At 32.5% G+C, this 26,019-nt stretch overlaps 7 protein-coding genes across 12 annotated transcripts; 4 read left to right on the top strand and 3 right to left on the bottom strand.

Moving 5' to 3' along the window:
* Positions 1–76: 76 nt before the first annotated feature.
* LOC106614589 (26S proteasome non-ATPase regulatory subunit 9) lies at positions 77–1,856 on the bottom strand. The gene is made up of 3 exons (XM_014230398.3): positions 1,456–1,856; positions 1,044–1,382; positions 77–983 (listed from the first exon to the last, which is right to left on the bottom strand). The coding sequence occupies exons 1-3, from the start codon at positions 1,561–1,563 to the stop codon at positions 762–764; spliced, it is 669 nt and encodes a 222-aa protein (XP_014085873.1). The 5' UTR covers positions 1,564–1,856; the 3' UTR covers positions 77–761.
* Positions 1,857–2,214: 358 nt separating this feature from the next.
* On the top strand, positions 2,215–4,673 carry LOC106614598 (DDB1- and CUL4-associated factor 10 homolog). The gene is made up of 5 exons (XM_014230410.3): positions 2,215–2,607; positions 2,668–2,781; positions 2,839–3,208; positions 3,275–3,430; positions 3,500–4,673. Exons 1-5 carry the CDS (start codon positions 2,417–2,419, stop codon positions 4,607–4,609), a joined length of 1,941 nt encoding a protein of 646 aa, XP_014085885.1. The 5' UTR covers positions 2,215–2,416; the 3' UTR covers positions 4,610–4,673.
* Positions 4,674–5,109: 436 nt separating this feature from the next.
* On the top strand, positions 5,110–8,424 carry LOC106614597 (protein VAC14 homolog). 2 transcript variants are annotated; one of them, XM_014230407.3, is made up of 13 exons: positions 5,110–5,323; positions 5,395–5,545; positions 5,612–5,842; positions 5,903–6,123; positions 6,191–6,311; positions 6,373–6,496; positions 6,555–6,757; positions 6,808–6,931; positions 7,002–7,110; positions 7,187–7,477; positions 7,597–7,676; positions 7,764–7,926; positions 7,986–8,424. In XM_014230407.3, exons 1-13 carry the CDS (start codon positions 5,226–5,228, stop codon positions 8,122–8,124), a joined length of 2,055 nt encoding a protein of 684 aa, XP_014085882.1. In that variant the 5' UTR covers positions 5,110–5,225; the 3' UTR covers positions 8,125–8,424. The 2 variants fall into 2 exon arrangements, with proteins under 2 accessions (XP_014085882.1, XP_014085883.1); XM_014230408.3 differs by having other exon boundaries at positions 5,144–5,295.
* A 968-nt stretch (positions 8,425–9,392) lies between these two features.
* Positions 9,393–15,351, top strand: LOC106614601 (GTP-binding protein 2). 5 transcript variants are annotated; one of them, XM_036368896.2, is made up of 4 exons: positions 9,393–9,419; positions 12,631–13,377; positions 13,448–14,278; positions 14,341–15,351. In XM_036368896.2, the coding sequence occupies exons 1-4, from the start codon at positions 9,408–9,410 to the stop codon at positions 14,608–14,610; spliced, it is 1,860 nt and encodes a 619-aa protein (XP_036224789.2). In that variant the 5' UTR covers positions 9,393–9,407; the 3' UTR covers positions 14,611–15,351. The 5 variants fall into 5 exon arrangements, with proteins under 5 accessions (XP_036224789.2, XP_014085890.2, XP_014085889.2 ...); XM_014230415.3 differs by lacking the exon at positions 9,393–9,419 and adding an exon at positions 9,427–9,556; XM_014230414.3 differs by lacking the exon at positions 9,393–9,419 and adding an exon at positions 9,605–9,753.
* A 12-nt stretch (positions 15,352–15,363) lies between these two features.
* Positions 15,364–16,870, bottom strand: ECSIT (evolutionarily conserved signaling intermediate in Toll pathway, mitochondrial). The gene is made up of 2 exons (XM_014230416.3): positions 15,814–16,870; positions 15,364–15,735 (listed from the first exon to the last, which is right to left on the bottom strand). The coding sequence occupies exons 1-2, from the start codon at positions 16,760–16,762 to the stop codon at positions 15,425–15,427; spliced, it is 1,260 nt and encodes a 419-aa protein (XP_014085891.2). The 5' UTR covers positions 16,763–16,870; the 3' UTR covers positions 15,364–15,424.
* Positions 16,871–17,206: 336 nt separating this feature from the next.
* On the top strand, positions 17,207–24,548 carry disp (RND transporter family member dispatched). Its single transcript, XM_014230411.3, has 11 exons — positions 17,207–17,671; positions 18,093–18,890; positions 18,953–19,135; positions 19,227–19,318; positions 20,206–20,483; positions 20,551–20,815; positions 20,955–21,187; positions 21,383–21,537; positions 21,592–21,845; positions 21,949–22,929; positions 22,989–24,548. Exons 1-11 carry the CDS (start codon positions 17,540–17,542, stop codon positions 23,260–23,262), a joined length of 3,645 nt encoding a protein of 1,214 aa, XP_014085886.2. The 5' UTR covers positions 17,207–17,539; the 3' UTR covers positions 23,263–24,548.
* On the bottom strand, positions 19,208–20,149 carry LOC106614600 (uncharacterized). Its single transcript, XM_014230412.3, has one exon. It carries the CDS (start codon positions 20,046–20,048, stop codon positions 19,389–19,391), a length of 660 nt encoding a protein of 219 aa, XP_014085887.1. The 5' UTR covers positions 20,049–20,149; the 3' UTR covers positions 19,208–19,388.
* Positions 24,549–26,019: the final 1,471 nt, after the last annotated feature.

Below are 26,019 nucleotides of genomic sequence, written 5' to 3' on the forward strand. Positions count from 1 at the left end.
CCGTTTTCATCCCCCCAAATGCTTGCTGTACACTCCGACAATTGTGAAAATTGTAAATAAATTGAGCGATGAACACTGCCGGATATGAAAAAACTTGAACCAAGTGCATTTATTGAGTAAATAAAGAAAAATCACAAACTATTAACAACATTTTACTAAATTGAATTTGCAACAAGGACGTATAATAGCTTATCGAAAAGAAGTAAAAATAACGGCACCTCGATCCGCAAAAATATATACAGCGAGAGAATTAGCTTCATTTTATAATGACAATATCTAACAATCTAGCCTTGCCTAATAAATCGCCACCTATATATTATATGTATAAAATTAATTTGCAGTTTTAAATCGCATATGAAAAATTGTATGTAAAATCCTCTCATGTCAGCAATGCTTTTTCAAACTAACCGCGGTTATTAAAAAATGCTTGCCTAATTTCTTTAATATATTAAAATATTTTTTTGAATGTAATATTACAAAATTATAGTGAATTTTGACAACAGTGTTAGGTTAGGTTAGGACAAGACAACAGTCTTCACTACAAATAGATTTTGTTCTTACTCAACTTTCAATTTTTAATGTGATTTTAAGGTTTTGACATAAACCGTGGACGTTATTATCACAGTAAATTATATATAGATTATATAGATATATAGATTCGGATATTAGATCAATATACATTTTAAATTTCGTAGATGCATTACAATATTAATAGATATATAGTAAAAATGTTTTAGATAAGTAATATGTTCTTTAAACCCTTAAGAATCGGCTAATAAAATATTACAACCCAATAGACCTCGACCACTCCACGATTTAGGTATAAGGATCATATCTAGCTGTTGCCCCATACGTAGTACTTTTAAAGGAACCCTTTTATTTTGCATATGGCGCACCAAGTCGCTAATTTGAGTTAGATTGTTTTGGAAGTTTCTGGAATTAATGGTGCCGAATTCCAAAATCTCATCATCTACTCGTAAACCCTGCGAGAAATTATAATATGAATAATAGTTTATACCCATAGTATGTTTCTGATAACTTACAGCCTCTTCAGCCGGTGATCCTGGACTTATCATATTTACTTTTACTATAACTTTCACTGGTGGCACCACCAATGGAGGCGACATACTGGTAGTGGGCACGTCATTATCACCCTCCAACCGTAAGGTAGCTGTATTGATTGACAACAGTTGTGTCTGACTTTCCGCTGCCTCGGAATGTAATTTATGCATTTGCTTCTCTATTTCTTTCATCAGTGCCTTATAATCATTTTGAAGACAAATTATCTGTTGACGCGCCTGTCGCACTTGATAAACATCAATATCGTTCCGTGGAAATCCATCTCCATCAATCAAGGGTCCATCCATCCCAACATTAGCATTCTATAAGAAAATAATATATGTGTATATAAACACGTTAAAGCGAATAGAGTTAATTAATCAAAGAGAAACTTACATTTGCCAAAATATTTCCATACTCGGATATTTTCGATTCCATTGCTTCCTTTTCAGACATAAGCTTAAGAATCAAGTCCTTAGTTGGATTCGGAACGGGAACAACCATTTTAACTAAAACCTTTTTTTCCTCTCGAAATTCTATGAAACTTCAATTAATATTAGATATTTAAAACATAAATTCTAGATCAATTGATTGTTTTTTTTTTGCGTATTGTTTTCTTTGAGTATTTGCGCTATCGATTGCTATTTATGTAATGTCTCGATTAGTCCAGAACGTAGAATGTTAACGTAAAGGCAACAGCTGTATGACTACGTGATTTTAAATCAAAAATGCGTGACGACACTTCTTTATAACACAGTACATCACAAGATCTGAAGTAATTAAATACCATAGCTAAATATCAATCCAGGAGATTACAAAACCTTTCAGTGATGTCTCACGCTCTCAGCGTGTAATAATGTAATCATAATAATATTGCCGCTAATTCACAATAGAGAATATGTAAATCAGCTCTCAAACTAAATGGACAGCTTATAACTTTGTTGTACGTGCTAAATATGCATGTCTTAATTTATTACATAATTCATATTCCGTTCTTTTTCTATGTATATAAAATAAAACTTGCATGTAACCTTGCATGTGTGAGGTATGGTATATCGCATTCCTTCGAAATTAGTTGCTTCGGCACCTGATAAAGAAGAAGAAGTATTGTAGAATGCAAACTTGAATTTTCTAAATAAAATTGTGAATGTATAGCACACAGCTGATGAAAAGTGATTAAGACGCGAAAAAGGACTGCAGTTTCAAAAATTGTATATTAAGAGTTAAATTAAGAAACTTTTATCAAAAACTCTTAAGGGCTTGGCGCCTTTAGATGAATTGCACAAAGTTGATAAAAAGTGATAAAACATAAAAATTTTGCATAACTATAAAATAAAATATAAACAAACTATATAGAATGAGTTTTCATAGTTGGTTATTACGGCGTGAAAATGGTCTCCTACGTAGTCAAGCTGATCAAGACTTTATTATGCCACAAGTTTACCAATCGATGCGACCTTTATATCAGTGGAATGACAAATTTAGTAAATCTAATAACGAAACGTTAAATGTTGGTGGTGTTTTCAATATGGAGTTCTCTCCGGAAGGGTGTGTTTTTGTATATATTGTATAACAAATGATATGTATAATAATTATATTCTTTAAAAGGAGCTTGTTGGTTGCTGCTTGTGAAAGAAAAGCTATAGTAATGTTTGATGTTGTCAGCAGACAGACCACTCAACGAATAATGGACGCGCATACGTCAAACGTAAACTGCATCAGGTAAAACAATAGTTTGAATTCATTTTGACAACAAAATTGAGAGAAATTATTTTTCAGATTCCTTAATAATAGACATTTTGCAACTTGCTCAGATGATACTACAGTTGCTTTATGGGATTTGCGATTCTTAAAAACTAAAATGCGCAGCCTCCAAGGTCATTCAAATTGGGTGAAAAGTATAGAGTATTCAAAAAAGGATAACTTACTGGTAACATCAGCATTTGATGGAAGTATATTTACATGGGATATAAATTCATATACTGAACAAGGACTTATATACCAAAAAGTTTTCCATACAAGTGGCTTAATGAGATGTCGAATAACCCCTGATGGCTCAAAACTTGTATTGTGTACAACAGGCGGCTATATAATGATCATACATGATTTAGACTTAACAACTTTACATAAAGATTTGTGTGGTTTTCGAGTAAGTGACAGTTTACATTTAGGCATTAATATGAATTAGAATAATATCATTTTTATTTTTTGACAGCCAATTATATATAGATTAATGCAGATGGGAAAACAGTACATACCTCAAGCTGCCAAATTCGATCACGTGTTTTCTAAAAAACAAAAAAAGAACAGAGTGGAACTCGTTACAGATTTCCCAAAAGATAATGATGCTGAAGTTATACTCGCGTTAGAGGTATACATTTCATTTTCATATATATATTAAAAAAAAATATATTTATATTATCCTTTTTAATTAATTAAGGTCCATCCAAGGGGGCACTGTTTCCTTAGTCGAAATATAAGTTATGACGGCCTTACGGAATGGTTGACAGTGCATGATATGGAAGAGGAGTTAGATGATGTAACCGAAAGCATAAAGAAACGCGCTAATGACACTAATAAACGAAAACGGAAACGTGAATCGGATACAGATAAAGATGACAATGAAACTGAATCAAGTCAACCTGCAGCTGGAAGCAGCGAAACAAACGATGATGTAGTTTTTAGCATTAACCGTAGAACGCGTGGTAATAGGTTACCAACTCAGTCTGGTGGGTCAGAAGATTCACCGGTAGTCATGCCTTTTGACCAATTTATAGCTCGTAATGCAGGTACACCCTCGGGAAGTGCTGGGGCTGGTAATGCAGATGGTAGTTCGAATAGTAACAATAATGCTGCAAATACATTTGTCCCTGATATTTGGGCGGCCGAGGTAACTATGCAAGATCGTGCTTCACGGCAAAACCGAGATAGGGAAACCAACTCGACGAACGTCTACAACTTTGTTTATGCAATTAGTAGCGGAGTGTTGCCTGCTGGAGGGTTAAACAGTACATCGTCATCAACATTGCCTATGTCTAGAAATTCGGGATTTCGATTTATTCGAGGATTTGAAACACAAGAAAGCAGTGATGACAGTGGTTCCTCAAGTGATGAATCAACTCCTCGCATTAATTCGTCAAATTCAGCTCATCACATCCCGACAGAAATATCACCAGCAACTCCGCGAGCATCTGGTAACCAGTCTGAAGGAAAAATCTTCCAAAATCCCAAAAAGTTGACATACTATATAAAGGAATTGAACAAGGAAAAAACGTTCATAAAAGAACCATGCTTTTCATCTGATGGTCGCATTATTTGCTCACCATATGCAACAGGAGTCCGACTACTCGGATTCTCTAAAGATTGCTCGGTTTATCCACATCACAGTAATTACTCCAGTTTAAAAAGGCAGGCTCAGCCATTGTCAGAGATTAAGACAATGCGAGCTCATTCTGATATAGTTCTGAGTACGAGATTTAGTCCTCGTGAACCACTACTGGTCGCAGGTTGTCGCAGTGGTAAAATAGTTTGGTATCAACCAAATCTTTGAATCGAAAAATAGTACATAAAATATTCGTATATGTAATACATTAAAATGAGGTGATTCGTATTAACCAATGTGTTTTTATATTCTTAACTGAGTTTTATTAGCGATTTTTTATTTGAAATATATTTAATGTAAAATTAATATATTTGTAGTAAGTTAGTCAACACTCTGTTAAATACACTTTGAATAAAACGGAATCTTCATGGTGTTCCAAAAAATGTGAATAATTTTATTGTAAATATTTTATTTTAAATTGTCATTTTTCTAGTATACGGTTATAGCGGTAGTTTGAAATCACCCAAAGGATTACGACAAGATCGTAAAAGTAATATATAATTTTTATAACAGAGTAATTATCTGAGAATTTCAAATCCATATGTCCGTCCTATATAGTTTCGGGTAATTTTCCTATTTGCAATATTATTAATTGTCCATAAGAAGTCATTTAACAGCGGAATTATTTTTCTAGTCTATTTTTACCAAAATTATTTTTCGTTGGCAACACTGTTATTATAGAAAGTTTTTTTTTAATTGCGACAATCCTATTGTGACAAAATCTGCGGAGTTAAATTGTTATTAAGTATAGATATATTGTAAAAATAAATTACCACCAGAAGAAATGGAATCACAATATGCACCCTTGAGCGAAAGCTGTGCCAAAGCCTTAGCGGATAAGGCTTATGAAAAGCGTAAGGTTGCCTCACAGGAAATCGAAAAGTATTTTAAAAATGTTGTTTATAGACATATAGTTTTTTTAAACCGAATATTTGCTCGACATTCTATTACAGAATGGTGACAGAATTTAATGCGAAAAGTAATACGTTGCAGATACGTAAACTTATAGACGTTCTTTCCAATCAGTTTGCGATATCTAGAGATCCCAATCGGCGCAAAGGGGGTTTAATTGGGCTTGCTGCAACAAGCCTAGGATTAGGGAAAGTGAGTCATAATGAATATGAATAATAATGCCTTATATTATTATATACATTTGGGTATATCTTATAGGATTCCGAACGGTATGTAGGAGAATTGGTTACTCCAATTTTGAACTGTCTTAGTGATCCGGATGTTCGAGTTCGCTATTTCGCTTGCGAATCCTTATACAATGTTGTTAAGGTAGCTAGAGCCGCGATTATACCATTTTTCCCAGACTTATTCTCGGCATTATCACGATTGGTGACTGATTCAGATCAAATGGTAAAGGACGGTAGTGAGTTGCTTGATCGGTTGCTTAAGGTAATCTATATAAAATTGTATTGGAAATCTGTATTAATCAACGAATTCGGATTATTTCAGGATATCGTAACTGAGTCTTCACAAATTTTTAATCTAGAGGCATTTATACCACTACTTAAGGAACGTATTTACGTAAACAACTCATTTGCAAGGCAGTATGTAATATCGTGGATTTCAATTTTGAACGCTGTCCCTGAAATAAATATGTTAATCTATTTAACTGATATTTTGGATGGACTTTTTACAATGTTAGAGGACAATACATTAGAAATTCAACGAATGTATGTACATATTTTCTTTAGAATATCAGGTTGGCAGTACGATTTTTTGTATGTGTTATTGTTTTAGGTGTGAAACCACTTTAAGCCAGTTTTTAAAATCCATCCGATATGATTCTACATCCGTGCGAATGGAGGACACAATAAACATATTAATTATTCATGCTCAATCTACTAATGAACTTATTAAGGTATATAAAATGAAATATTTTTTCTTTATGTAAATTATTTTAATTATGTGTGTACATATAGTCAATCGCTATAACGTGGATACGTGAATTTGTACAAACATTTGGGCCAAATGTTTTGCCGCATGCCAGTGCAATATTTACTGCGATTTTACCGTGTCTAGAGTACAACGTGGAATCTAAGAAAAGTATTAAAAATAATTGTATTTTATCTTAATATTCATAACTATACTTACAATTTCACAGATATCAAAGAATGTGCAGTTTCGGTGAACAACTCGATTATGTCATTGGTTTCATCAAAGGAGCACAAATCAAAAAATATTGAAAAAATAGATTTGCGTTCAGTTATGGAAGTTTTGTCGCAGTATTTAACACATAATTCAGTGCACACGAAAATTGCTGTATTGAAATGGATTCATCATCTATTTACACATTTCCCAAACGAGGTTTGTGTATAAATTCACGTACAAATGATATAATACATTTTTAAATTTAGATGTCACCACATGCAAGCAGTTTAGGTGCTAATTTACTGGGCATACTATCAGATAATTCCGATGAAGTCGTATTACAATGTCTGTCAGTTTTGGCCAAAATTTTAAATTCAACACATAACGAAGGTAAGCTCATTTTGAATTGTGTTAATTTACTTAATTCAGCATCTCATTTTCATTTTTTCGCTTTAAGTAGATTCGAGGGACTTTAATAAAGCGCATTACCGAAAATTCCTTTTAAGTTTGCTCAATTTGTTTAGTGAAGAAAAGAAGTTTTTGGAAAATCGGGCCAGCCTTATAATTAGGTAATATTTTTGTTATATGCTTAAAATACCTCTTTTTTATTCGATAATTTTACGAGATTTAACAATTGTATTGCAGACAATTGTGTGTACTGCTAAATGCCGAATATATCTATCGCACCTTTTCTGAAATCATTGATGAAGAAATTATTAAATTTGCATCAACAATGGTGCGTTTACTCAACATGATACTCTTGACATCGCCTGAATTGTTTGAACTACGTAATTCGCTACGAGACATTACAAATGAACATTCCGCGAATTTATTTAAATGTCTTTATAAAAGTTGGGCACATTGTCCCGTCTCCACACTATCTCTTTGTTTGTTAACTCAAAGTTATCAACATGTATCGCAGCTGGTAGTATTGTTGTAAGTAAGATTTATATTTAACATAAGTTGATCAACATTTAAATGTCAATCAAACTTTATAAGTTGGTCGAAAACGAAGTAAATATATATTCATGCCATTTAATTTGCAATAATTTCAGCGGTGACGTAGAGATAACTTTGGATATATTGAATGAATTGGATAAACTGGTACAGCTGATAGAATCACCAATTTTCGCACGTAAGTGTAATAAAGCATACTAGCTCTAGTTTTCTCAAGAAAATTCTTATAAAATTATAGTTTATTCTAAATATATTGCATTTACAGCATTGCGGCTTACTCTGGTTTCAAAATCAAATAATTGTGCAGATGCTCAACATTTGGCTCATGCACTTTTTGGTATTCTTATGCTATTACCGCAAACCGATGCTTTCCACTTATTAAAAAACCGTTTGCAATGTGTACCAAATTATTGGGGCCAAACACCAATGTAAGTATAAAGGTAATTTAAAAGTTAATGCATATTTATAATTTAATATATATCAACAGAAATGAAAATAAATCACTGCAATATCAAAGCAATATTGACTTTGAAATATTGTTGGAACATTTCAAGAAAGTCCAAAAAGCTCAGCGGACATTACGAATTCAACAGAGGAGAAATATTATTTTACCTGAAGAAACTTAATTCAATAAAAATATTATTGAAGTGTTTATTCCATCATTAATTAGGAGCAAAGATGTATATTATTTGATTTACGTTATTATTTTAGAGATTGCAGCAAATACAAACATATGTATTCAATATTAATGTGATCATGTATGTGCACGTATCCTTCAATTTAATTGTGACATAAAAGTTACTAGATACTAGTTGAATCTATTTTTAAGATTTAAGTATACATCTGCTAGAAAAATATACACGCATGATATCATGATAAAAATTTTATTTGCGTAAATAAATGTGTAAATTTCATATCATATCAAATTTTTTTTACTTTCCCTCATATCAAAATCGCTAGGTTTAAGAATCCATGGATGAGACAATGAATCTCAGTTTTGCTCTTTTCTATATTTTTTTAAGTTTTTAATTTGTGCGGTTTGAACGTACAACTGATGTCTGTGCCAATATTTATTTGTTTATTAATGATGTAATGTAAACAAAAAACAGCTGTACGTTCCAGAGTTTCCTAGTCTTGGTTTAAACAATTAAAAAATTGTTATAAATTGTATACAACACTCAACATGAAGGAATACTGGGAAAAGAGACTGCCGCTGTGGTCCTTAAATATTATTAAATGTTTTGAAGCCCACAGTCATATAAGATTTTAACAATCGCTAATTGAATATTTATATAAATTGCATTTCACTCAAAAAGATAATTACACATTGAGGGCCCATTCACATATAACATCATTCAGAAGAAAACGAATTTAAAATAACAGCTGCAGTATGTAAGTATGTTATAAAATATGTTATAAATTCGTAATTATTCATTTGTTTATGTGATTATTTATTCCATTCAATACAGAAATGAGTATCGTTATTTATCCGAAATATTGCAAACTAAAATTAAGCTGAAAGAATTAAGTAAAAATAATAATTTTATAAATGATTAATGTAAATGTATATATGAAGATATAATATAATCATCGTTGATATAATTATGTATGCACATAAGTGTTCCGCATGCAAGTAGCCTAGCAAGTTACCTGAAATTCTCAATAAAAGACAAATTAATATTTTATAGTTTCATTAATATTGCTTTTCATTTAATTATTTACGAATATATTAAATTATTTAAATTATAAGGCAAACATTCAAACGACGCATTTGTTTTGAAATTCAACCAGAAATTCTTCATTAACTATCTCCGATATAAGGTTTTCTATTCTCTGACTAAACTAATTGGAATATCAATCTTGACGTGTGAATTGTCATTATAATTTCAAGCACAAATTCAGCTATAAAATGAAAATTGTGGTAGGAAACTCTTATTTATGGACGCGATTTTAGGCAATAAAAGTAGTATTGCATTTTGTGAAAATTGAATAATTCTTTTAGTGTATTATGAAATTTTCTGTTGAAATAAACGAAGGGAATACATAAGCAGTAATCAAGTACGAAATTAAAAAAATACAATTTTGTGAAATAGTAGTTTAATTTATAAGACATTTTATAATTTCAAGAAAAACTTTCCATATATATACATATGTGATTGTGAAATAATGTGAAACGCATTCGACTGTATTTGTCTATTCAAATTGCATCAGACAATTACGTTTGCAAAAAGTGAAAGGATTGCAAAACACTATAAGTATATAAAAAAAAATACCAATTTGATTTTGTTGGATGAGGCAATACCTCAAATCGAAATAATTTTATTGGGGAAAACTTTAGTATAACGTCCCACGCTTTCGGGGATAAAATGGGTATGGGCGGATAGAGGAGATCCTCCAGATCAAGAATATATATAGATATAGCCGCGGGAAACTTATAGTTTTCGAGATATTTGGGTTTAAAGTTCAAAATTTCGACTATTTAAAGTACGCATTTTTCCCATTTCGAATGAGTTATACACTTATATTTTCCACTTTTATATCCACTAACACTTCACTAATTCGTTTGTACACATTTATTTTACATTATATAGTTCAAAAATAGTTTAATTCAATAATTAAAATATTGTTAAATTCTATTAATTCTGACAATAACAAAAGGGTTGCAAAATTTCAAATAACCAGTGTTACCTTATCGACATCTTTTGTAATTGAACTGAAAGAAATTAAAACAGATAATACCCCAAATACAGGTATCCAAAACCTAGAGAAATAAACTATTACAAAGCATTGATGTTAAGTATTATGTTATACCCTCTATGACAATATTACTTTTTTCTTGTAGAACTTCTTTTTGCGTTGGCGGCCTTCGGCCGCGCTTCAAAAAAATAACCCTGGTCGGTCCAACACCGGGGTGTATCAAGGTTTTTTTGCGCAGAACTCCTTTTTGCGTTGGCGGCCTTCGGCCGCGCTTCAAAAAAATAACCCTGGTCGGTCCAACACCGGGGTGTATCAAGGTTTTTTTGCGCAGAACTCCTTTTTGGGGTTGGCGGCCTTCGGCCGCGCTTCAAAAAAATAACCCTGGTCGATCCAACACCGGGGTGTATCAAGGTTTTTTTGCGCAGAACTCCTTTTTGCGTTGGCGGCCTTCGGCCGCGCTTCAAAAAAATAACCCTGGTCGATCCAACACCGGGGTGTATAAAGTTTTTTTTGCGCAGAAATTCTTTTTGCGTTGTTTCCTGTATTTAGGATACAATCTCTCTGTTAATTTTATTTTTCTTCGTTTGCAAAATATATTAGTATGGCAACACTGATGTTTTGACATTCACAACCATTTTGTTATTGTCAAAATTAATAAAATTAAAGAATGATTTAAATATTGTAATAAAGCTATTTTTGCAGCATCTAATATAAAAAAAATTTCTAAAAACGAATTAGTCAAGTGTTAGTGGATATAAAAGTGAAAAATATAAGTGTATAATTCATTTTAACTCGCAAAAACACGTACTTTAAATAGTTGAAATTTTCAACTTTAAACGTAAATATCTCGAAAACTATAAGTTTCCCGCGGCTATATCTATATATATTCTTGATCTGGAGGATCTCCTCTATCCGCCCATACCCGTTTTATCCCCGAAAGCGTGGGACGTTATTCTAAAGCCGACCCTTTTATTGTTTCAAACATTGTTATCATTGTATGCATATATGTAGGTATATTATATTTCTGCACTTTCTACAGGTACGTAGTAAAGTTGTAAACAGATGTATTTTCATGTAGCTAAATGAATATGAACGGGCACTTGGCGCTGTTATTTAAATTTCTTTGTTGTGCTATCAAAGAAAACGCATAGTCAAAAACAAAGATGTTTTGTTATTAACAACAACGAAATATTTTCTCTTATTTTACTGATCCTTCTATTTGTATTGCGTGGACACAGCAATAGAGACGAAATGACGCGAATTATATATAATCGAAGTAAACAAAAATATTTTAATGCAACCCAGTAGGAAACAAAATTGAAAGTGGTATATCTATTCAAATATAATACAAAAATAACAAAATTTATGTGTTGCTACTAGACTTTAACGAAAACCATTTACATTATTTCTGGTAAAATGTTTTTATTTCAAAATCTAGGTTTTAGTATTTTATAATATAAAACTTAACAGTACAAAAATATTAAAAACTGATATTTTTATATTGAACGACTTCTTTTCTTGAACAAAAGTATTAAACCGTAAATCGGTATAAATTCAACTGTTTAATCAAACTGATATAATTTATATTGTAGCAAAACCTGTATGTATGCGTATCAGTGACTTTAGTATTTATGTTTGCATTTGTTATCCATCATTCATTCTCTTCTTTTCATTCCTTTTGAATTTATTTCTAGAGTTGCAATAAATCGATTTCTGCCAATCAGGCTAGATGTAGAATTATTGGTAACAGGAAAAACAAACAGGAACCCAAATTTAGCGGGTTATTTAGCGAACGAATTTCGAAAGTGTGAATATTTTGATATTTATTGATAAATTTAAAGTAAAAAAGAATTGAATAAAAGAGCAAATAAAAAGCATACGTACATTGCGTTTTGTTCGCAAAAATGAAATAAACCGAAGGTCTATGGCCATTCTTGGCATCAAACATAAATAAACAAGTCCTCAACTTTCAAGGTCACCAGAAATAAGAAATCAACATTATTTATTTTTTATTAGTGCGCAATGTTTGGAAAACAAACCCAATTTTTGTGAATTGTGAAATTTTGTCGAGATATTATTTCTTTTGTACCTACTCAAACTTTACACGTCATTAAAAGTATAAATTTGCCAAACCTACATTCATACATTCATACAACTTATAGTTTGTATGTATACAATACGTGTATTTATAAGGGGCTTTCAGGTTAACCAGAAATGATGCAAAACGAAAACATTTATTATCATCAAAATATCAAATATATGTTTATTAATTATACTCGTTAAATTCCCATGGGGTTATTCGGATTTACACCCTTTTTGTTTTAACAATTTCATACATATGTAGTATAAATCATTCTTTTTTTCAATAAAACTAGATAATATAAAATTTATAAGTATTTTTAATCAGAAGTCGAATTTCTTTATTTTTTCCTTAGATTATGGATTGTGGTCTTATAAGTCTCTTCGATTCCGATGAGGGAAATCACGAAGCAGACAAATACAACAACAACCGTCCAGTTCGAGGCAATGGATCAAAGATCCGGAAAACTTTTGTAAAAGCAAATGGTAGCATACATAAAAGAAGCAGTGAAAGCGGAAGCAGCAGCAGCAGCGAAGGCGAAATAGATTTGCAAAATAATAAAATTATTATTGATTTTGATCAGGGTATTTTACCACCCGAACCACAATTGGGAAATATTGAGTACAAACTAAAATTAATTAGTCCATCGAAGCATCGGTTCGAACATCTTGTAACTCAAATGAAATGGAGACTGCGCGAAGGAAATGGTGAAGCTGTTTACGAAATCGGGGTATCTGATTCAGGGCATTTACATGGACTTAATGAAAAAGACATGAGTGCCTCCTTGGCCACACTAAAACAAATGGCGCAAAAGTTAGGCGCTAGTACCTCAGTTTTACGACGAAAATATATAGCAACACGAAGATCTGTTGCCGAAGTTTTAGTTCGTAAAATACCTGATGATCAACATAATATAGAAATTCGTGTTGCTGTACTGGGGGGCGCGGAGGCAGGGAAATCCACACTACTAGGTGTGCTTACGCAAGGTGAATTCGACAATGGCCGTGGTTTGGCACGGCTTATTATGTTTAGACATATGCACGAAATACAATCGGGTCGCACTTCAAGTATATCACATGAAACTCTTGGTTTCGATTCGCAGGTAAGAATACAGTGCAAAACCAACTAAACATTCAAAAAATTGAAGCAAATTAAATTTATCTCAATAACAGGGAACAATCATAAACTACAAATATAATGAATTGACGACTGCCGAGGAAATTAGCGACCGCTCTACAAAACTGGTAACGTTTCTAGATTTGGCTGGTCATAGACGATACATGCGAACAACAGTGCAGGCACTGTTGGGTTACTCACCGCATTACGCCATGTTAGTGGTGTCAGCTGGCAGCGGTTGTACTGGTACTAGTAAGGAGCATCTATCTATTGTCCGAGCCTTGGATATGCCATTCTTCATCGTTGTTACCAAGACCGATATAACAAGTCCGGAACAGACAGTACAAGAATTACGGCAGGTTCTTACATCAGCGGGATGCCGGAAGTTGCCATTTATTGTCACAAATGCTGATGAGGCTATCTCAGCAGCGTCTAATCAAGTTTCCGAAAATATTGTTCCCATATTTTGTGTTTCAAACGTTACCGGCGCAGGTCTTAGTCTGCTTACAAAGTTTCTATACGTTCTGTCACCCAGCATTAGTAATCTGGAAAAAGAACGTCTGGAACAGGAATCAAGTGAATTTCATATCGATGAGATTTTTCGAGTAACCGAAGTTGGTCCAGTAGTTGGCGGTTTGCTCGTAAAAGGAGTACTCACGGAAAACATGCAAATGAAAATTGGACCTTTACATGACGGTAGTTTTCATACTGTTAATGTGCACACAATTCATCGAAACAAAGCTCCATGTAGGATGGTACGAGCGGGGCAAAGTGCATCTTTATCATTTATCCCAAACCAGACGTTGCCGCTACTTAGAAGTGGAATGACGTTGCTGGGCGATACTGGCGATCCTGAAGAGGAACCGTACGGCACACTCCTTTTTCAGGTAGTGTTTTAAAATGACTATACTTTATTGTTGTGCTTATTTTATTTTGCTTGACATTTTAGGCAGAAGTGTCTGTTCTCTTTCACGCTACAGCAATTTACGTAGGCTTTCAGACGACTATACACATAAGCAGCATCCGGCAAACAGCAATTATTCGAGCAATAGAAGAGCGTGAAAAAATGGGTACCAATGATAGTGCTTTGGTTTTGTTTGAATTTGTTGGACATCCTGAGTATGTTCGACCGGGCGTACGCATGTTATTTCGTGAAGGCACAAGTAAGGGCATCGGTGTAGTTACAAAAGTTTTTCCTCTCAACAAATCAGGCGGATAAATTTATTTCAATGTGTAAATATTCTTAGTTAAACTGACTTGAAAAATTTGTAAGGTATTATAAATGTTATATTGACCTATACCTCAATCACTATTATGTAATTACATTTTTATAATCTGCATATAATTGAATGTGGATTAAATTTTTACGAAAATACTTCAAGTAAGTATATGAGTTCTAGTCATAAATATTTTTGCCTAGAAATACTTAATAGAATTTTCAATTCGAACATATAATTAATGATCTAAAGATATTACGGTATTTTAATTCAAAAAAAATATTTTCGAATAACATTTGTAATAGCTCAGCTAGAAAACAATTTTGATTGTATTTTTCATTACATAATTAGACATAGAAAAAATGTTTTGAATAAGATTTTGTGTATTTATACAAATCTATAGCATTTTATTTCGGTGAATTTATACATATCACAAACGACTCGCTTATGTAAAAAGAATGGTTTCAAAATTATTTTAAAAGTTTTTACTTATATACTGTTTTTTTTCAGTTTTCATTTAATTTGCAAAAATTTATAGTCGCAAGCTGTAGATGTTGCATGTAAATTTGTATGTAATATATTTCTCTTTAGTTTGAGGTCATAGAATACCATCGTCATAAAGAAAAAATTAACAAAATACCATATTTTAACTGTAATACCAGCATAAAATACTTATGTACATTTTTACTACTACCTTGGTTGTTCTTTTTGACTTAAATAAAAAGTGTGAAATTATACCCTAATTTATAAAGAAATTTTAAGTATTATAAAGAAATTTTTATTTAATACATCGTAAGACATTAATTACAACAAATGTCAATCCGTATTTTTTGAATTGGGATTCGATTGCAGATTATCTGATTTCGTTTGGCTTTCTATTTCAATTGCTCTCACCGCTACAACAGATTTAAATCTAAATAGCACTGGTATTTCACCTAAAGTCGGGTTTCCGTTAGATTCTAACAATCTTATCCAGGACAATAATGAGTCCTTGGTGGATGTACCAGTTGCACAAATTGCAAAAATTGTACCATCCTCTTGTTGATGCACAGAACGGTTTTTACCAACTGCATTTTTGGGTCGAGGAATCGCTGTGCCAAAGAATGGCGCCTTTAAACGTGAAACATCTAAAATATTATTGATTTGAATTGATATAAATATCTAATAATTTTTTTATACAGCTTTAGAAACAAAACTGATCATACCATCCTGATCTTCTTGTTCTTCTTGAAGACTTTGTAGCAAGTTTGGATCTGGATCTGCTCGTAACGTAAAGTAATTAATTGAGCGATTTCGTAACCAGATCAAAAAAGGTCCTTCTATATAAACGGCTTTATCGCGGCGATGATCTCGTAATAGTTGTGACTGTTGTGCACTCATACCACTTACGATCCACGTATCATCAATAGAATCCTTAACATTTTTGGTTTCATATACAGAGATTTTTGATTGCAAATCTACTGTACACATGCGCTCTACAGCTAGCTGAGCGATATTTAGTGTATCATCAGGTATAGGGTTTGGTAGAGGCCATGGTGATAAGTTTTTAAACTTTGGCATCCAATACATCATTCTCCAATACTTACGTAAAGGGTGTCCACGTCGCCCGAACACATTTAACAACATGGCTTCCATTTCATAATCAGGCATTACACCCAGATCTTCCATTTGTTCTAACAGATCTATTATACACTGTTGTTGTTTGGGGTAATGCATGAATTCGGCTTGAAAAACATTAGTGGGAATAAATTTTCCTTTCGGCATAACGTTAATTAAAGCTTTGTACACTTCTATATCATGTTCTACACCAAAATCTGCCATGTTTCGGAGAGCAGCATAAATAAACTCGACATGATTGCGCCGATGAACATCACGCTCTTGGAAAATCTCTAACATTGCTAGGTATGTATCCTTAGTTTTATTTGTCACATTGGCAAAAGGATTTTGAACAGCGGGAAGCGGTGGCTTTCGTATCTTACTCCTTCCTCTAGTCCCGCCTGCATTGTCATCATTTTGTGTCTGGCTTTTGTTCTCACTTTTTGTACAATAAAACGCTTTACTAGTATCTGAATACCATGTGGATGATACGATTTGAAATGAATTACCATTATATTTTAAATGTCCTCTAAACACATTTGCAAGTTTACGTAGCATTACTAATAAATATCCATAAGGTATTACCTACACCTTGATTTCCATTTATAAAAATTAATGAACACAATGATTAAATAACCCGGCGGATTTTACTATTCGAGTTAGCGATCAGCTGATCAGATCCTGTGTTGCATTTTCTTTAACTACTATTTTGTCAGAAAAAATATCTAGTTTAGTTACTCAATTTAATTTTATAATTTAAATTTTTACCATTATAATATAATGATGATTGCACTAATGCATTGGGTAACAAGAAAGAATGAATAAATAATTAATTTAGGATTGATTATTATTCAAGTTCTAAATAGATAACCAAGGAAACTCAGCAAAAGGAATAGATTTAAAATTGCAAATGTAATTGTAGTAGATTCTTGCAATGATGTCCGATTATTTATTATATATACTGTTTCATATGCTTATTTTACAAGCATTATTTGTTTAGTGAATACCTGTAGTCGTTTTGTTTTTTGTTGTTCTTTCATAGAAATTTGCAAATGTTAATACCACAGTAGAGATTAATATACATCTAAATGTATGAAAAAGTGTTTGAGATATACACAAGTAAATATATTGAAAGTATACAAAATATCAGCAAAATTAAGTGTGAGGATAAAATATGAGTTGAATAAATACGGAGAAGTAATTTTTTAAAAAGGCCAGCAATTTTAATGGCATTATGAAATTACTGAGTTAAATACACAAAGGATATATGTGCATTACAAGGAATATATATATTAGAAAAGTTACTCAATTTAGAATTTCATTACGGCCTTACCTATGCATTGGTATTACAATTTTTTGGTGCGACGGCCTTATCTAATGGTTCTGGCCGTGGCCGTTTTATGTACAGCTTGCATCACTGTATCCGTGACCATGAATTCGGTACCAGATTTTAGTGATCCCACGTTGGTATGTGTGAATTCCTTACTTAACTAGAATATGTTTGTTTAACTACCCTATATGCATGTGTTTACGTAAATTTTATTTTCTATAACCAACTTATTTAAAATATTGTATACACTTTAACACCTTTTATTTTGAAATTGTGTTGGATTTCAGAAGGATGTACCTTCCTCTTTTCCTAGTCACAGACATAAAATATAAATTTATTCGATATAACTCCATATTGATTAACGTTTGTTTATACATACTGTTTTATTTATAAAATATTTCACTTCTGTATTAGTAGAAAGCATTTCTTTCAAGATCTGTGTTGAACAGAACCTTCAGTATTTACTTTCATATAACAGGAATATAGTGATTTTAGTATAAGATATTTACGTAGTTATTGCAAAAATGTTTTCAAAACATATTTTATCCATGTTTGCAGGGCTTTGAAACACGAGGCACGCCGTTAGGAAAACGTCTGAGCGCTTGGAATAATCTTATACAGGAGACTGGACCCTCTGGTAGTCTAGTAACAGACCCAAATGATTTGCTCTTTTACAATAATAATAACTATCATCATTTAAAAAATATGCGAAAACATCAACGTCACAATCGAACTCACAAACGTAAAAATCGAAAAAAGCCCAAAAACCCAAAACACCATAAGAAAGAATTACACATGAGTAAGAAGATAATTTCGTTGCAAAATCGTTTTAATATTACAGCCCGTAAAAGCAATGAGACCGATCTTTTACCAACTCAATGGAATGGTGATAGTGGAGTGTTTCGGGATTATGAGATTACAAATGATTCATTGTCAAGCTTGGAACAAGTAAATCGAAGTGAACATTTTGAATATGGTCGTAATACCACATCTATTGATGAAGACTACCACCGAGAAAAGGTGCAGTCTAAAAAGAGTACGTGGAACATTATTAAACAAGCTCGATTTCCGCCAAACGGAAATGCTGGGCCTCATGTGGAAGGGTATTTTTGTGACTCACCCTCCAAAGATTACTCCCACTTTGTAGTTGAGCGTATAGGTCCTAATGATACGGATTCACTTTTCGACCTTAATAGTTTGCTAGCCATGTGTCAATTACAGAATCAAATTATTGCTATACCAAGTTATGGTGGATTTTGTCAAAGAGAAGAACTCACTGACTCCTGTTGTCGCCCATGGTCACTACCTAATTATGCTGCACTTTTGGCCAATAAGACTTCTTGCTTTGATTTAAATGTTCGTAAATGATCCGTTATATTATGATTTTTTTTTTTTAACTAAGTTTCATTATTTTTCAGACTACGGACGTTGTCATCCTACAGAATTTATTGGTGATGTGCTTCGAATATTATCACGACTTAAAGTTAAGCAATGATTGCAGCGAGTTCAGCCCCTGTCAAGCTCCAAGCGAATGTACTCACGGAAATATTGTTTATAATATTTTACATTTTTTGACCGATTACAATTTTATTCGTTTGAATGTAAGTACAAATAGTTAACAAAACCCAATTTAAAAAAATATGGTTTATTACCTTAAAAACATCGTATCTATATTTTTATTTCGTTTAACAGGACACAACAGTATTTATGAAATATGCAATGATATTTGTACCTGTAGCATCTACATCAAAAATTCTACCATTATTTCATGAATGGGAAAATACGTAAGTATAGAATTTTTTACAAGAGTTTTGCAACGTACCAACTTACAGGAATTTTATATATACACATTGACTATACTCGACGCAAACTATATCTATCAATTGGCGCGTCCCTGGTTTGCTTCTTTTTTGCTTGTTCAATTGCTGGAATATTGTAGCTAACTTGATAAGTAGTTACTCCCGTTATATACAATTTATTTATTTCATCATGAAATTTATCCCTTTCGTGTTTTGGCATCATACCATACAGAACATCTTTAAATCGTTCTAGTTCTTTTACGCGATTGTAGTATGTTCCGTACGTGGTTTCGTAATATTTCAAGTTACTCTTTTCGTGTGCTGTTTTTAAAAAACGTCGAGACTCCTTTTTGGAATAAAAATAATTTGGTGAATAGGTTACCATATAGGTACTCTTTTCTAAGTCCCTTAGCATTTTTTCAACCAATTTGGTGTTGACATCGGGACATCGAAAAAACATATTAAATAATTGTTTCTTACAATTCTCCAAACGTTTTACAAAATCTTTATATTCTTCCATGCCAACCGTAGTTTTAGGCCATACTTTGCTCTTCGCTTGGATGCCATTCGCTTGTAAGGGAAACCAATAGTAATTGCTTATAAGCGGTTCATCCGGTTGCTCAATTTTCGTGGCTCTATTAGCATAATTATTTGACTTCCTGGTTTTATAGTCAAACTTGTACGTTGTCAAATGATTTCCGCAACAATCCAACATTTTGCGACTCACTAAGAGTATTATCCTACAGCACAACAATAGGCAATAATATAGTTTTAATTTTTTATCACAGAATTTATTTAATAAAAATTTTATTATGAGTACATATTAAAAATAAATGTAATAGCTTTCATGTTTTTTTTTAAATTTTTTCCAGTGATTTAAAAAATGAACTTGTGCAAGTAGTATCAATGGACTTGGGACTTGAAAACGAACTATTTAATGAATCGCTGCTGACAGACGTTTGGCTGGTTTCATTAGGCGGTATTTTCGTTATGACATGTATTTGGTTGTATACAACGTCAATTTTCGTTACATTGATGGTTTGTGTAGCAGTGCTGTTTTCATTGGGTTTGGCTTATTTTGCCTACACTTTGGTCTTTAAAATGTCATTCTTTCCATACATGAACTTACTGGCTGTGGTGGTAATCATAGGTAAGTAAATTTATTTATTTCCATATCACATATAAGAATAGTTTGTTATAAAGTACATTTTTTTCAGGTATTGGCGCTGACAATGCATTTCTCTTTGTAAAAATTTGGCAATGTGTTCTAGCGGAACGCTTTACTAAATCAGCAAAGTCAACATCTTCCACTCACGCAACACTAATTGTTGAGGGTGGAAGTGAGCACACAGAAACTCTGCAGAATTTAATGGCGTCCGCATTTCATCATTCAGCATTATCAATGTTTGTATCTTCGCTAACCACTGCTACAGCTTTCTTTTCGTCGTATACTAGTTCCATAACAGCTATTAAATGCTTTGGGTAAGATATTTTTTTGTTTGAGTGCAATGTTACGACTGGCATTTTTTCTTAGTGGAACTAGTCCTATAACTAAATTATTCTTATATTTGTAAAACCGTAATATTCATATTAAATATATTTTTTTTTTTTCAATTTCTAGTGTATTTGCCGGAACGGTAGCGGTTACCAACTATTTGCTTATGATAACTTGGCTGCCTGCTGTCGTCTGCATAATGGAACGTTTATCTGCTTGTGCTAGCTGCAATAGTAAACTACCTGTACAAAAGCTATTGCTAATGTTTAATAAGTCAATTACAAAGTTCTGTCATCTATATGAGACAGTTATAACGAAGGCTGTGATGAATTATTCAATAATATGGATATGCTTATTTGGTAATATAAAGCGTTATGAATTCAAAAATATTTACATTACATTATAAGTATGGTTCTACTAGTACACTATTAGATTTATAATTATCATAGGTAAAAAATTTAAATTTTTTTATATAATGATAATATATTCTATATAAGCACATATATGTTTTAGAAAGTATGTGCAGTTAAACAATTTGTAATTGATTTTTATAGGTGCGATAGGATTATGCAGCACAGTTATTGTATTGTATGCGCCTGGGTTGCAGTTGCCGGATAGCGACCATTTTCAATTATTCTCAAGCAGCCATCCGTTCGAAATATATAACAGTAAAATGAAAAATGAGTTTTGGTTTGAGAAGTCGATGTCGGTAAGTAATTATTATTTGATACTAGTGATGTTTAGTAAACCAAACTTTTTTCAGACTTATGAAAATTTTAAATTACCAATGCGCTTCGTTTGGGGTATACAGCCAGTCGATGATGGCGACTACACTGATCCCTTTTCACATGGAAACTTATATTATGACAATAATTTTAATATATCCACAAAGGCTGCTCAAGTTTGGTTGCTAGATTTCTGTAAAAAAATAAGAAAACAGCCATTTTACGAAATCACCTTTGGTTTATTATTGCCGAATTGCTTCATTGAAAATTTTATATCCCTAATGGATCGCATGTGAGTAAAATAGTAAAATAACATTGGCATTTATTTATAAAAATAACAATTATTTTAATATATGTTGTATTTTATTTTATGTGAAAATATAATATATTTCCAGGTGTATAGATGGTATGGACAATACGGATCGCACACCTTGTTGTGACGTATCAAAGTTTCCTTTTGAGCCACACGTCTTCGATATTTGCCTGCCACAAAGTATGTCCTCACTATACGCCACTCCGCGCGAATACTACACTCCTGGTGTCGCGGGGCCGAGATTCCTAGCCGACAAGCAAAGCAATTCACTATACACTCATAATGAAGTTTCAAATAGTAATAATTCGCAACATGTTACACTGGCACCACCACAAGTGAAAGCTTTGGTGCTTGAGTTTGAATCGAATGTCGCCTACACAACGGCCTACACTGATGTCAAAAAATTTGTACAATCAGTGGAGCTGTGGCTTGCGAACGAGTTGCGGGAAGCACCGCCGGAAATGCAGGGCGGTTGGTTTACCAGTGAACTTAAGTTCTTTGACACTCAAAGTACACTTAGTCACGATACGTTAGTTGCGATTTCAGTTGCTATGAGTGCTTCGCTCTTGGTTTTACTTTTGGTTACTTTAAATGTTTTAGTATCGTTGTATGCGGTGATTACAGTTTTACTTACAATTTTTACAACGGTGTCAATACTAATTTTACTTGGTTGGAAATTAAATGTGCTTGAAAGTATAGCTGTGAGCACTGCCATTGGATTGGCAGTCGACTTCAGCTTACACTACGGTATACATTATCGCATGTCGCCGACGAAAGAGCGTCTGGCCGCTAGCCAATTTACCTTATCGCGGATTGTGGGGCCAACGTCAATGGCAGCAATCACTACAGGTGCTGCTGGTGCTTTAATGCTTGCGTCCAACGTACTGCCATATATACAGATTGGTTTATTTTTGGTTATTGTAATGGCTGTCAGCTGGTTATATGGCACATTTTTTCTTATGAGCCTACTAAAAACGGCTGGTCCGCAGTACGGTTTCATGCAATTCAGTTACCCGTTAATGAATAAAGGATCATCAACTACTGGCAATAAGTACTATGAAAGGTACGAGCTGACCTAATTAAAAAATTAACCTACTGATTATTAATAAAATTCAATTTCAGAAAACAAAGTCAGGTAATTGCGAGCGAACAGTTATTAACCCCATCTAGTTCCGCCGTCGGCGAACTTATAAACTCAGAAACCCATGAACTTGAGTCGCTCACATCGAGTTCGTTAATTAAAACTATTTCTGGTACAGAAAGCTCTCATCCACTGAGTGTTGATTTCGAACATTCATTCAATAATAAACACGATATTATCAGCGCCAATTTTTCTACCGTCAACGATCACAAGAGTCCGTCTATTGAAAGTCCTGAGTTACATGTTACAAACTAAGATACCTATGCAACTATTTTTGGTAAACTGTATACGATCATATGCATACATATTTACTAATATTAGTGTTTATATTAAATAGATCTTACCATTGTTATGCAACTGAAAGCACAAATTGCATATGTACTTACATATAAGTAAATATTTTTGGGTACTAAAGTATAACATAATACATAATTGATTGTTTACTATCAATTATATGCTAACTTGCATATTTGAATCAGTACAGATTCGTTAAATAATTGTAAGCCGTATTAAAAAACTCAATATGTAGACTAAAAATTAAAGATTACATATAATCTCCAAACCTCCCACGATGAATGGCTCTAAACTCAAACACGATTACGTGGTTTATATGTTCGGACACTCGTACTAGGCAACCCGAGTTAAATTACCTATATTATCTTGTAGTATTATTTAAGTATTAAATTGCAGATTGCGTTGCAAACGTATTACGTAAGCCCTAATTAAGAATACAAATGCATGTAGTTAGTCTTCCGTTAGCAATCATAACCAGAAAAAATACAATTTTATTCTATCGAGTTCCTTATTATTTACACATCGTTTAGCAGTCGTTCAACAGATTCATACAAGCCCCAATCACGAAGCAGTACGCTACAGAATGTTTAAAAATGAATGAGAAATCAAGATTTTTAAACTTTGTTTTATATGAAAATTATTAATAAAAATACATAACAGACAAGCAATTTATATTTGCATTCGACTGCTATCCCAGCGTTCGAAGCGTATACATATGTATTTGTATATTAACTCTTTCCTTATAAAATTTATAATATACTTTTATACTCGTAACAGATTGTCTGCCGAAGTGTATGGGCAGCGTGTCCAATACATACACGAAATCGTTAGGTTGACGATTGGCATAGTTGCTTTATCATTAAAAATAAATTTAGATACAAGTACTTAGTTTTACAAATTTTTAGTTCCTAAGAAATTTTCTGTCGCGATTTTATTTATAGTAATTTGTTTCACTAATGGATAAACACAATTTAATTTTTAGTTTACAGTAAATTGTAATTGTAACATGTATATGTATATTCATCCATGTTAATGCATATAATATTATAGATACTTCATGAAACGTAATTTTAGGTGCAAATGTGTGAGAAATTAAATGATATAACATATATAATATATAGTTCTTTATATGTTAGTTGGTATAAGCGTTTTATATGTCCAATGTGTGTAGCGTTAATTAGGAATAATTTAAAATAAATCAAATGTTGGATTAAATTATTTCGTTAATCCACAATTATACACTATAATACATTCCTAAATGTAAATGAACTCATATGTACAACAAATTGTTTTGATGTTAATGACACAAAATATATTATATAATATAATCAAGACTACGGAATGTTGTGAACAAAAGGTGCAAACGTCAATATGTAGTATATTTAATTAATTTACAATAATATAAATATTCGATTATAGAAAGCTAAAACATAAACATATATAATGCAGAGTTTAAGTTCAATGTACTTCCACTGTCAAAAGAAACAAATAATAATAGACGTATAGATAACTGTGATATGATAAAAAGATAATTTAATAAACCGTAATTACAATAGTTTGAATGAAAATAAATTGAATTTATTCCGAAATGTATGTAGTTATGTATAAATATATATACATATATATATATGTAATATGAAGTTTTTAATAAAAATAATATTTATTATAATAAACAACGATTCGTTATTATTTTGCATGACAATATATACGTTTTTCTAGAAAAAAAATGAATTAAAGAATGAAGCCGATGCAAAGTAAAGCTATGATTTTGGTTCCGTTATTCAAAATTAGTTTAGGTATAGAAGTAAAAATATTGCCACAAATGAATTAAAACAATAAATTTAGTATGTTCCTGCTAAGATTTACTAACAAATTGTATCACTTTTTGGTTAAATTCATTTGAAATAAGTAACACATATTAATACCATAAAATACAAGGGCGATACGATAAGTACCTAATTTTCCAAGATAAATTTAAACGCTAGATTAGTACATTCTCATAGACAGCTCGTATGGCAGCGCCCGTGTTCGCGGATTTTAGAAAAATGGAAAAAGTGGTTGGTTGACAGCCGATTGAAGGTTTGTGAGATAGATGAGACAGTAGTCACCTCAAAATATGCAATAGGGGAAGGAAAGGCAGCTCTTCCTCTATTACAAACATTACAACACATCAGTTCACGCCGCCGCAATTGAACTGGCAAAATTAGTCGAATTAGGGTACGAACAGCCATCCATCTATCGTATTCTCCAGATTTGGTTTCGTGCGTATTATTTTATTTGCAAACTTGTCAAAGTCGCTCGCCGGATAGAATTTCACTGGATCTAGTGTATCGAGCTAAAGAGCGATTTTTCCAAGAACTCGTCGTAGTTATCGGACCTCTAAGGGGTTTTTACCGTTTTCCACATATAATATATAACTTTTTAGTTCAAACTGATTATTTTCATAAAACCATTTTAAGTGAATTTTAAACCTGGATCAAGTTCCATTCAACAGATGGAAACCGTTTCAGAGGTTTAAAACTGTTCCGGATTCTTCAAAATTAGTGGTCTTTTCCAAAATTACGGTTCTGATTTGTTCATTCTACAGTTTTAACAGTCACCTACACAGAGATGACAATACGAGTATGAATGCTAATCAGAGTATGAATTGAAGCTTGGTCTTGCATTGTAATAGTCTGTATTTCTAGCCCCTACGAAAAGGCCCGCTTGACATAAAAA

This window comes from Bactrocera oleae, chromosome 2 (genome assembly GCF_042242935.1).
Source record: "Bactrocera oleae isolate idBacOlea1 chromosome 2, idBacOlea1, whole genome shotgun sequence".
Lineage (NCBI taxonomy): Eukaryota > Metazoa > Arthropoda > Insecta > Diptera > Tephritidae > Bactrocera > Bactrocera oleae.

What these genes read in the sequence shown, in the direction of transcription:
- LOC106614589 (XM_014230398.3), bottom strand. Translation starts at nt 1,563, where the DNA reads ATGGTTGTTCCCGTTCCGAATCCAACTAAGGACTTGATTCTTAAGCTT. An exon ending in ATGGAAATATTTTGGCAAAT is followed by an intron (nt 1,383 to 1,455) that starts GTAAGTTTCTCT and finishes ATTTTCTTATAG; the next exon opens with AATGCTAATGTTGGGATGGA. An exon ending in GATCACCGGCTGAAGAGGCT is followed by an intron (nt 984 to 1,043) that starts GTAAGTTATCAG and finishes AATTTCTCGCAG; the next exon opens with GGTTTACGAGTAGATGATGA.
- LOC106614598 (XM_014230410.3), top strand. Translation starts at nt 2,417, where the DNA reads ATGAGTTTTCATAGTTGGTTATTACGGCGTGAAAATGGTCTCCTACGT. An exon ending in ATGGAGTTCTCTCCGGAAGG is followed by an intron (nt 2,608 to 2,667) that starts GTGTGTTTTTGT and finishes ATTCTTTAAAAG; the next exon opens with GAGCTTGTTGGTTGCTGCTT. An exon ending in AAGATTTGTGTGGTTTTCGA is followed by an intron (nt 3,209 to 3,274) that starts GTAAGTGACAGT and finishes ATTTTTTGACAG; the next exon opens with CCAATTATATATAGATTAAT.
- LOC106614597 (XM_014230407.3), top strand. Translation starts at nt 5,226, where the DNA reads ATGGAATCACAATATGCACCCTTGAGCGAAAGCTGTGCCAAAGCCTTA. An exon ending in CAACGTGGAATCTAAGAAAA is followed by an intron (nt 6,497 to 6,554) that starts GTATTAAAAATA and finishes ACAATTTCACAG; the next exon opens with ATATCAAAGAATGTGCAGTT. An exon ending in CGGGCCAGCCTTATAATTAG is followed by an intron (nt 7,111 to 7,186) that starts GTAATATTTTTG and finishes ATTGTATTGCAG; the next exon opens with ACAATTGTGTGTACTGCTAA.
- LOC106614601 (XM_036368896.2), top strand. An exon ending in CTCTTGGTTTCGATTCGCAG is followed by an intron (nt 13,378 to 13,447) that starts GTAAGAATACAG and finishes TCTCAATAACAG; the next exon opens with GGAACAATCATAAACTACAA. An exon ending in ACGGCACACTCCTTTTTCAG is followed by an intron (nt 14,279 to 14,340) that starts GTAGTGTTTTAA and finishes TTGACATTTTAG; the next exon opens with GCAGAAGTGTCTGTTCTCTT.
- ECSIT (XM_014230416.3), bottom strand. Translation starts at nt 16,762, where the DNA reads ATGCTACGTAAACTTGCAAATGTGTTTAGAGGACATTTAAAATATAAT. An exon ending in AGAACAAGAAGATCAGGATG is followed by an intron (nt 15,736 to 15,813) that starts GTATGATCAGTT and finishes ATAATATTTTAG; the next exon opens with ATGTTTCACGTTTAAAGGCG.
- disp (XM_014230411.3), top strand. Translation starts at nt 17,540, where the DNA reads ATGCATTGGTATTACAATTTTTTGGTGCGACGGCCTTATCTAATGGTT. An exon ending in CTTCTTGCTTTGATTTAAAT is followed by an intron (nt 18,891 to 18,952) that starts GTTCGTAAATGA and finishes ATTATTTTTCAG; the next exon opens with ACTACGGACGTTGTCATCCT. An exon ending in TTTCATGAATGGGAAAATAC is followed by an intron (nt 19,319 to 20,205) that starts GTAAGTATAGAA and finishes AATTTTTTCCAG; the next exon opens with TGATTTAAAAAATGAACTTG.
- LOC106614600 (XM_014230412.3), bottom strand. Translation starts at nt 20,048, where the DNA reads ATGTTGGATTGTTGCGGAAATCATTTGACAACGTACAAGTTTGACTAT.